Raw genomic sequence first — 10,616 nt, forward strand, 5'->3', positions numbered from 1 at the left:
CCCCCTGCTGGTTGAGCACACTCACCGCCTGGGTGCTGCGGTCACAGTAGAAGATGATGGTCGTGGAGCGCCGGTACACCTTATGGCAGGTGTCCCCACCGGTGTAGTTCATCTTCAACACCCCATTCTCATAGGTCAGCTTCTGCGTAAGGAGACCTGCTCAAGAAGCAGCCAGTTCAACAAGGATCAGTTCAGGAAGCCCCAGGCTGGTCAACACAGACATGGTGCCTCACACACGCCGAACAAACACAAGACCAAGTGTGCCCGGCCTATTGGCACTGGACCACCGGCTCCGTCACGTGCCACTGTAGAGACCAGAATCAGTCCTCCTCTCGCCCAAGGCTGCGATCTTATAGACTGACCACGGGATTGATGACGTACAGAGACCCCTGGCCTGACAAGCTGAGGATAGCACTTCCTCTTCACAGCCCCTCAGGGAGGCCCATGTACTCACCCCATCAGCTACTTCAACTTCTTTCTTAAAGATTCTTAAACTTATCATCATTTGCCCAGCTGCTGAGACAGCATGAGGACCAACAGCCTGTCTTATATATTTTACAGTCCAACCCTGTATGAAATGTGTCCCCTTTGTCTCAGTTCTAGAAAGTACTACCTCAGAACACCCATTAATAGTCCAGTGCGTCCCAAAGTTGGAATAAAAAGAAGAATATAATCTCAGAATTGGTAACTGGTATTGCTAAATAAGAATGAAATAAACACTAACAACACTTATCAGTACATGTCATGATGACAAAAATCAAGTGAAATCAGAAACATCATTGGGCACGCGGGGGTGGGGGGGAGGGCCGGAGGCGGAGCCAAGATAGCAGCGTGGGAAGACGCAGAGTTCGCATCTCCCCACAACTAAGGCGCCTGCCGGACGCTGGTGGGGGACCCTGACATCTAAGGGAACGGGAAGAACCCCCGACCAAACTGGTAGGATGTGGGGGGCTGAGGGGGTTGGAGAAGTGGAGACCCGACAGGACCAGCGCCCCTGAGGGGTGGCTGAGGTGGGGAGGGGTTCCCATGCCTGAAGGGACCCCCCAGGGGCTCCGATCAGCAGGGAGCAGGCCCAGCGTTTTCCCCGCCCAATCGGCCAGGGAAGTCTGCACAGCTCCCCGACCAGGTCCTACACCCTCAGAGGTCCCCTCCAGGCCGGGTTGATCCTGGGGACATAGGAGGGAGGCCAGGAGAGAACAGGAGAGGCAGGAGGGAGGCGGCTCTCCAGGACCAGAGGAGCGGGAAAGGAGCAAGGGCGTTTGCCCCACCCACTCGAACCCAGGAAGGCTGCTGGGCTCCCAGGTGGGGTCCCCCGCGGGCGGGAGGCACGCCTGGGCCCCTTCTGTTCCTTGAGCCTGAGCCCCACCCCCTACACCCCCCAGGGTCTTTTCCAGCCCTGTGGGTACTAAGCACAGGCCCCGCCCACCAGCCAAATCTTGCCCCTGCTAAGGCCCCGCCCTCCACAGCCAAGGCCTTTTCCACCTTTTTTTTTTTTTTATATTTTTTCTAACATACCTGTTAGTTTCCTAGTCTAACTGTATTTTTTACTTTGTTATTGTTCTTTTATTTTTTTTGCCACCCCTCACGGCTTGCAGGATCTTGGTTCACAAGCTCCGGCAGTGGGAGCTCTGAGTCTCAACCACTGGACTAACAGAGAACTTCAGACCCCAGGGAATATTCATCGGAGTGAGGTCTCCCAGAGGTCCTCATCTCAGCACCAAGACCCAGCTCCACCCAACAGCCTACAAACTGCAGTGTTGGAAGCCTCAGGCCAAACAACTAGTAAGACAGGAGCACAATCCCACTCATAAAAAAACAAACAAAAAAGAGACAGCAAAATAATATATCACAGATGAAGGAGCAAGGTAAAAACCTACAAGATCAAATAAATGAGGAGGAAATAGGCAATCTACCTGAAAAAGAATTCAGAGTAATGACAGTAAAGATGATCCAGAATCTCGGAAATAGAATGGAGGCACGGATTGAGAAAATACAAGAAATGCTCAAGAAAGATCTAGAAGAACTAAAGAACAAACGAACAGAGATGAACAACACAATAAGTGAACTGAAAAATACACTAGAAGGAATCAATAACAGAATAACAGAGGCAGAAGAACGAGTACGTAAGCTGGAAGACAAAACGGTGGAAATAACTGCCGAGGAGCAGAATAAAGAAAAAAGAATGAAAAGAAGTGGAGACAATCTCAGAGACTCTCTGGGACAACGCTAAACGCAACAACGTTAGAATTATAGGGGTCCCAGAAAAAGAAGAGAAAAAGAAAGACTCTGAGAAAACATCTGAAGAGATTATAGTGGAAAACTTCACAAACGTGGGAAAGGAAATAGTCACCCAAGTCCAGGAAGCACACAGAGTCCCACACAGTATAAACCCTAGGAGAAACACACCAAGACACATATTAATAAAACAAAAATTCAATTCAAAGAAAAAACATTAAAAGCAGCAAGGAAAAAACAGAAAATAACATACAAAGGAATCCCCATAAGGTTATCAGCTGATTTTTCAGCAGAAACTCTGCAGGCCAGAAGGGAGTGGCAGGATATACTTAAAGCGATGAAAGAGAAAACCTACAACCAAGATTACTCTACCCAGCAAGGATCTCCTTCAGATTCGATGGAGAAATCAAAAGCTCTTCAGACAAGCAAAAGCTAAGAGAATCCAGCACCACCAAACCAGCTTTACAACAAATGCTAAAGAAACTTCTCTAGGCAGGAAACACAAGGAAAAGACCCACAAAAACAAACCCAAGACAATTAAGAAAATGGTAATAGGAACATACATATTGATAATAACCTTGAATGTAAATGGACTAAATGTCCCAACCAAAAGACACAGACTGGCTGAATGGATGGATACAAAAACAAGACCCATATATATACTGTCTACAAGAGACCCACTTCAGACCTAGGGACACATAAAGACTGGAAGTGAAGGGACGGAAAAAGATATTCCATGCAAATGGAAATCAAAAGAAAGCTGGAGTAGCAATACGCATATCAGATAAAATAGACTTTAAGAGTGTTACAAGAGATAAGGAAGGGCACTACATAATGATCAAGGGATCAATCCAAGAAGAGAATATAACAATTATAAATGTTTATGCACCCAACATAGGAGCACCTCAACACATAAGGCAAATGCTAACAACCATGAAAGGGGAAATCAAAAGTAACACAATAATAGTAGGGGACTTTAACACCCCACTTACACCAATGGACAGATCATCCAAACAGAAAATAAGGAAACACAAGCTTTAAGTGACACAACAGACCAGAGAGATTTAATTGATATTTATAGACCTTTCCACCTGAAAGTGGTAGAATACACTTTCTTCTCGAGTGCACACGGAACATCCGCTAGGATAGATCACACCTTGGGTCATATATCAAGTCTCAGGAAATTTAAGAAAACTGAAATTGTATCAAGTATCTTTTCTGACCACAACGCTATGAGATTGGAAATCAATTACAGGAAAAAAATTGTAAAAACCACAAATACACGGAGGCTGAACAGTGTGCTACTAAATAACCAAGAGATCACTGAAGAAACCAAAGAAGAAATTAAAAAACACATAGAAACAAATGACAACGAAAACACAATGACCCTATGGGATGCAGCAAAAGCAGTTCTAAGAGGGAAGTTTATAGCAATTCAATCTCACCTCAAGAAACAAGAAAAATCTCAAATAAACAATTTAACCCTACACCTAAAGCAACTAGAGAAAGGACAACAAAGAAAACCCAAAGTCAGTAAAGGAAAGAAATCACAAAGATCAGAGCATAAATAAATGAAATAGAAACAAAGAAAACAGCAAAGATCAATAAAACTAAAAGCTGGTTCTTTGAGAAGATAAACAAAATTGATAAACCCTTAGCCAGACTCATCAAGGAAAAAAAGGGAGAGGACGCAAATCAATAAAATTAGAAATGAAAAAGGAGAAATCACAACTGACACTGCAGAAATACAAAGGATTATAAGAGGCTACTACAAACGAACTATACGCCAATAAAAAGGACAACTATGAAGAAATGGACAAATTCTTGGAAAGGTACAATTTTCCAAGACTGAACCAGGAAGAATTAGAAAATATAAACAGACCTATCACAAGAAATGAAATTGAAACTGCAATTAAACATCTTCCAACAAACAAAAGTCCAGGACCAGATGGCTTCACAGGCGAATTCTATCAAACATTTAGAGAAGAGCTAACATCCATCCTTCCCAAACTCTTCCAAAAAATTGCAGAGGGAGGAACACTCCCAAATTCATTCTATGAAGCCACCATCGCCCTGATACCAAAACCAGAAAAAGATATCACAAAAAAAGAAAATTATAGACCAATATCACTGATGAATATAGATGCAAAAATCCTGAACAAAATACTTGCAGAGTCCAACAACATATTAAAAGGATCATACACCATGATCAAGTGGGATTTATCCCAGGGATGCAAGGATTCCTCAATACATGCAAATCAATCAATGTGATACACCATATTAACTAAGGAATAAAAACCCTATGATCATCTCAATAGACGCAGAAAAAACTTTTGACAAAATTCAACATGCATTTATGATAAAAACTCTCCACAAAATGGGCATAGAGGGAAACTACCTCAACATAATAAAGGCCATATATAACAAACCCACAGCAAACATCATTGTCAATGGTGAAAAACTGAAAGCATTTCCATTAAGATCAGGAACAAGACAAGGATGTCCACTCTCAGCACTCTTATTCAACATAGTTTTGGAAGTCCTAGTCATGGCAATTAGAGAAGAAAAAGAAATAAAAGGAATACAAATTGGAAGAGAAGAAGTAAAACTGTCACTGTTTGCAGATAACATGATACTATATATAGAAAGTCCTAAAGATGCCACCAGAAAACTACTAGAATTAATCAATGAATTTGGTAAGGTTGCAAGATACAAAATTAATGCACAGAAATCTCTTGCATTACTATATGCTAACAACGAAAAATCAGAAAGAGAAATTAAGGAAACAATCCCATTTACCATCGCGACGAAAAGAATAAAATACCTAGGAATAAACCTACCTAAGGAGGCGAAAGACTTGTACTCAGAAAACTGTAAAACACTGATGAAAGAAAACAAAGATGACATAAACAGATGGAGAAATATACTATGTTCTTGGATTGGAAGAATCAATATTGTGAAAATGACTACACTACCCAAAGCAATCTACAGATTCAATGCAATCCCTATCAAGCTACCAATGGCATTCTTCACAGAATTAGAACAAAAAAGTTTACAATTTGTATGGAAACACAAAAGACCCCGAATAGCCAAAGCAATCTTGAGAAAGAAAAACAGAGCTGGAGGAATCAGGCTCCCTGACTTCAAACTATACTACAAAGCTACAGTAATCAAGACAGTATGGTACTAGCACAAAACCAGAAATATAGATCAGTGGTACAGGATAGAAAGCCCAGAGATAGAAAGCCCAGAGATAAACCTACACACGTATGGTCACCTAATTTACAAAAAAGGAGGCAAGAACATATGATGGAGGAAAGACAGCCTCTTCAATAAGTGGTGCTGGGAAAACTGGACAGCTACATGTGAAAGAATGAAATTAGAATACTCCCTAACACCATACACAAAAATAAACTCCAAACGGATTAAAGACTTAAATGTAAGACTATAAAACTCTTAGAGGAAAACACAGGAAAAATACTCTTTGACATAAACCACAGCAAGATCTTTTTTAACCCACCTCCTAGAGTAATAAAAATAAAAACAGAAATAAACAATGGGACCTAATGAAATTTAAAAGCTTTTGCACAGCAAAGGGAACCATAAACAAGATGAAAACACAACCCTCAGAATGGGAGAAAATATTTGCAAATGAAACAATGGGACAAAGGATTAATCTCCAAAACATACAAACAGCTCATGGAACTCAATGTCAAAAAAACAAACAATTCAATTAAAAAATGGGTGGAAGACCTAAATAGACATTTCACCAAAGAAGACATACAGATGGCCAAGAGGCACATGAAAAGATGTTCAACATCACTAATTATTAGAGAAATGCAAATCAAAAGTACAATGAGGTATCACCTCACGCTGGCCATTCTGAAGAATGGCCATTATCAAAAATCTAGAAACAGTAAATGCTGGAAAGGGTGTGGTGAAAAAGGAACCCTGCTGCACCGCTGGTGAGAATGTAAATTGATACAACCACTATGGAGAACAGTATGGAGGTTCCTTAAAAAACTACAAACAGAACTACCATATGACCCAGCAATTCCACTATTGGGCATATACCCTGAGAAAACCATAATTCAAAGAGTCATGTACCACAATGTTCACTGCAGCACTATTTACAATACCCAGGACATGGAAGCAACCTAAGTGTCCATCAACAGATGAATGGATAAAGAAGATGTGGCACATATATACAATGGAATATTACTCATCCATAAAAAGAAACGAAATTGAGTTATTTGTAGTGAGGTGGATGGAGCTAGAGTCTGTCATACAGAGTGAAGTAAGTCAGAAAGAGAAAAACAAATACCGTATGCTAACATATATATGGAATCTAAAAAAAAATGGTTCTGATGAACCTAGGGGCAGGACAGGAATAAAGACATAGACATAGAGAAATGACTTGAGGACACGGGGTGGTGGGGGAGGGAGAAGCTGGGGTGAAGTGAGAGTAGCATCGACATGTATACAGTATTGAATGTAAAATATTTAGCTTGTGGGAAGCAGCAGCATAGCACAGGGAGATCAGCTTTGCGATGATCTAGAGGGGTGGGATAGGGAGGGTGGGAGGGAGGCTCAAGAGGGAGGGGATATGGGGATGTATGTATGCATACAGCTGATTCACTTTGTTGTACAACAGAAACTAACAGTGTTGTGAAGCAATTATACTCCAAGAAAGATTTAAAAAAAAAAAAATCACTCACACACTGTTTTACAGGAACACAGCAGACATTCCTCCTACTCAGGAAAGTTATAATCTTTAGACCTTAAATCATAAGATATAATCATAACATCTTAAATGTGGAATTCCATCATTTTGCAAAAAGAGAAGAAACAACCATGGTACCTGCCACTTTCTGAAATCCCTGGGGTCCCCGCTTTGCCTGACAGGATGAGATGACTTTGGACTTGTCATCGGTCGAGCAGACACCTGAGGACAGCTTTCCACAGACCCGGAAGTAATAGGTGTATTCACCAGCCCTCACGATGGTGTCATTTAGGCCAAGAGGCTTCAGGTCATACATGTTGCCATGCCTTGGGTCTCTCACCTCACAGTTGTCCCCTTCAAGAACACGAGAAGGGAAGGGCAATTACACACACTCACACCTTGAGGCAAAAGTTCTGCAACTTTTAATCAGCTAAGTACTGTCTTAAAAGAGGCATTAAACATCACTTCCACGTTCTCTCCTTTTGTCTGTATAGATAAGACAAACTGCCTGACAAACAGCTTTCTCGAAAAGCTTAGGTCACAGGATGAAGATCCACTTAAACAAAACCAAACCCCACGTTCATATTCTCAAGCGTGAGATGCCGAGAGTCCGTCAGTCTGGGTAGGTGAGGAAAACGTAGCTGGCAAAGTGAGCAATGGAGTGGAGTGAAAAAAATCAAGGATAAGCAGCTGTCCGTCCACTAATGGACGCTTCATGATCATGCCTGGGGCTTCACATCTAAGACGCTGTTAGAACACCCCCTACTTCACACGTTCACCAGCATCAGTGAGCAGGGCTGGGTCTTACCTTCCACGCGGACGACGGGACAGGCTTCCACGGTTCTCCAGACAAACACATACTCACAGCCGTCCAGGAGCTGAAAGGTCGGGGATCCCTACAACAGAAACCAACAGCTCACTGTGTTCTCATTTATTTAAAAAATGAGTCAAATGGTAGCTAGAACTAATACCCAACTTTTAACCTCCACGAGAAAAATACATGGCACTTATGAAACACATCAGATCTGGGGGGAAACAGCACATTCTAGTCAAACCCCATCGATGGCCTAAAACCCCTGAAAACTCAGGCAAGTTCTACATCAGACAGAAGATCTGGAGACTGGAGGGGCGTGAGAATGAGGCACGGCAGACACGCACCGTCGTGTGGGCGCACTCGAGCGTTATCCTGGTGGAGAAGCGCTGGGTCCCGCACTTGTCGCCGTTGACGTAGACGACGCTCAGGGACCCGTTGGCGGCAACTTGAGGGCTGACCTGCACGACGCCCAGGTTCCAGCTGTTGTCTTCCGACACGAGGCAGGACCCCACTGCACTGCCTGGAAGGGCCAGGAAAGCCGATGAACTCGGGGGTGGGAGGAAAGGCAGAACGAACCTGAGTCCACTGCTCGGAACTCACCGTGGCAGCCAGGAATATACGGGAGAGGATTGCAGACACTCAAGTAGAAGGTTCTCCTCTTTCCATCAGCCGAGGTGTCAACCGCAGTCCAAGGCTTCCTGGCTTTGCTTAGGCCGCTCAGATCATACTCGTTCCCAGCGAGGTCTGAAACACATGAAAACGCTGGAACTCCCTGCCTTCCTGGCAGCTTTGGGCACCGCCTTTCAACCCCAAAGACCAAGGATGCACGAACTTAACATTCATAACAGGGATTTCCCTGGTGGCGCAGTGGTTAAGACTCCGGCGCTCCCAATGCAGGGGGCCCGCGTTCGATCCCTGGTCAGGGAACTAGATCCCACACGCATACCGCAACTAAGGAGCCCGCCTGGCACACCTAGGACCCAGCACAGCCAAATAAATAAATATTTTTTAAAAAATAAAAATATTCATAACAGAGAAATGAGGAGATCCCCAGGAAGCCGAGAGGCTTCTCCTACGGAAACATACACCTGCCCTGACCCTCAAAACCTCCATTACAACAAATCACCACGGGTGTGGAGGTGAGGCTGGGGGCCACCACAAAGAATGAGGGCTGCTGGAGACCCGGCTCAGCATCCAGGTACACCTTACGGAGCTTTATCCTCTTGTTCTTTTCTTCTCTTACACTGTAAGAAGCTCTGACAGTGTACTTGATTTTTTTCCCCTAGTTTTCTTCTCCGTTCTTAACCAGCTTCTGATCCCAAACTATAGCTCAAAACCATTAATTATGTATCTAGATTCTCTTCAAGAGAAGCTTTACAATTCCAGTATCATTCAAAGAAAATATGTAACACATATATCATGCTGCCTGTAAAGTAAAACATACAGTACACAGAGACACATGTGCGCACACACACAGACACACACGCAGGCAAAGACACACGCTTTTGACCGGCCTCTTAATTCCTGGTCCCCCGGCCTCACCCATGACTTGGCAATCCACCGGAGAAGGTACACAGGCCAATGCAGTTTCAAACTCAAAGAATGTGTCCCGGATCCCCAGGTCAGAGTCAATGTCTTGATGCAGGAATCTGGGGGTCCCTGGGTAAACGTCGTCATTGCAGATGAAGCGGATGATGAAAGTATCAGCCCTCCCTGCGAACAAGAAGACCAGACTGTAGGAAACCACAGCAATCACGGTGCAGCCTAACACGCGTGTGGCACCAGGACAGTGTGCCCGGGAACGAGCCTCCAAGCCACCCTCTAAGGCAACCACGGCGAAGCGCCGGGTCTGGTTCAGGGACCCAATCTGAACTACAAAGTGGCCACGTTCACTGTGATAGTGACCCACGTACAGATGGTGTACACCGTGAACTCGGTGTCTTGGCATTCTTCTATTCCAGGAAGTGTGCAAATGCTATATCCGTTTATCCACCCACTCTCCTTTACGGGTTTATTGGACAATATTTACTAAGTTCCTTACTACACACAGGAGTGAAAGAAACAAGAAAACCCGCCCTACTGGGAGCTGACACTCCAGTCCAGCGCCCAAGTAGTAAGCAAAAGGCAACCCCTCACAGACCAGTTGGAAACGAAGGAAAACGCAGCAGGGACGGGGCCTAAGAAACCCCAAGGGTGGTGGGGAAGAGGCATGGCGGTTTCCAACGCAGTGGCCGGGCTCCCTGAGAAGGTGCCATCTGAGCCCCCCCCCCCCACTGAAGAAGGGAAGAAAAGAAATGAACTGCCTGGCAGTCTTGAGGGGAGAGCACTGCGGACAGAGAGAACAGCAAGGACCAAGGCTCAGGTGGGGAGGATGGGCGAGGATGGGCCTCCCCAGTTCCAGAAGCAGGAGGTCAGCGGGAGTGAGCTAGCACAGTGGCAGGCGACCCCGTCAGAGGAGCAGCCAGTGTCCCTCGGCCACTGGACAGGGCTGGCTGCTACTCTGGGCTCCCGCAGGGCGGGGACCACGGGTGGGTGGTGAGCACCGGAGGCTGCGCTAGGGGAAGAACCCCAGGGTCATCAACACGTTAACCCTCACAGGGGACCAGAGATGCCCGGCTAATACAGGAGGAAACTGAGGCAAAAAGAGGGTAAGGAGCAAGTCTGGGGCAGCACGGCTCTACACTACCAAACGTAAAATAGATAGGTAGTGGGAAGCAGCTGGACGGCACAGGGAGATCAGCTCAGTGCTCTGTGACCACGTAGAGGGGTGGGACTGGGAGGGTGGGAGGCAGGGAGACGCAAGAGGGAAGAGATATGGGAACATATGTGTATGTATAACTGATT

The 10,616-nt window shown here is 44.9% G+C and overlaps 1 protein-coding gene across 1 annotated transcript in view; it reads right to left on the reverse strand.

Moving 5' to 3' along the window:
* IGF2R (insulin like growth factor 2 receptor) overlaps nucleotides 1–10,616 on the reverse strand; it is a 108,967-nt gene that overhangs the window by 31,418 nt on the left and 66,933 nt on the right. Inside the window, exons 23-28 of the mRNA XM_027081948.1 lie at nucleotides 9,315–9,485; nucleotides 8,373–8,516; nucleotides 8,117–8,292; nucleotides 7,767–7,854; nucleotides 7,097–7,312; nucleotides 26–156 (exon numbers count right to left, since the gene is read on the reverse strand). Of these exons, the coding sequence (XP_026937749.1) occupies nucleotides 26–156; nucleotides 7,097–7,312; nucleotides 7,767–7,854; nucleotides 8,117–8,292; nucleotides 8,373–8,516; nucleotides 9,315–9,485 (926 nt within the window). The remainder of the gene's footprint in view (nucleotides 1–25; nucleotides 157–7,096; nucleotides 7,313–7,766; nucleotides 7,855–8,116; nucleotides 8,293–8,372; nucleotides 8,517–9,314; nucleotides 9,486–10,616) is intronic.

The sequence above is a fragment of the Aethalodelphis obliquidens genome, unplaced genomic scaffold, assembly GCF_003676395.1.
Source record: "Aethalodelphis obliquidens isolate GAN/ISIS:26980383/991018 unplaced genomic scaffold, ASM367639v1 scaffold3, whole genome shotgun sequence".
Taxonomy (NCBI): Eukaryota; Metazoa; Chordata; class Mammalia; order Artiodactyla; family Delphinidae; genus Aethalodelphis; species Aethalodelphis obliquidens.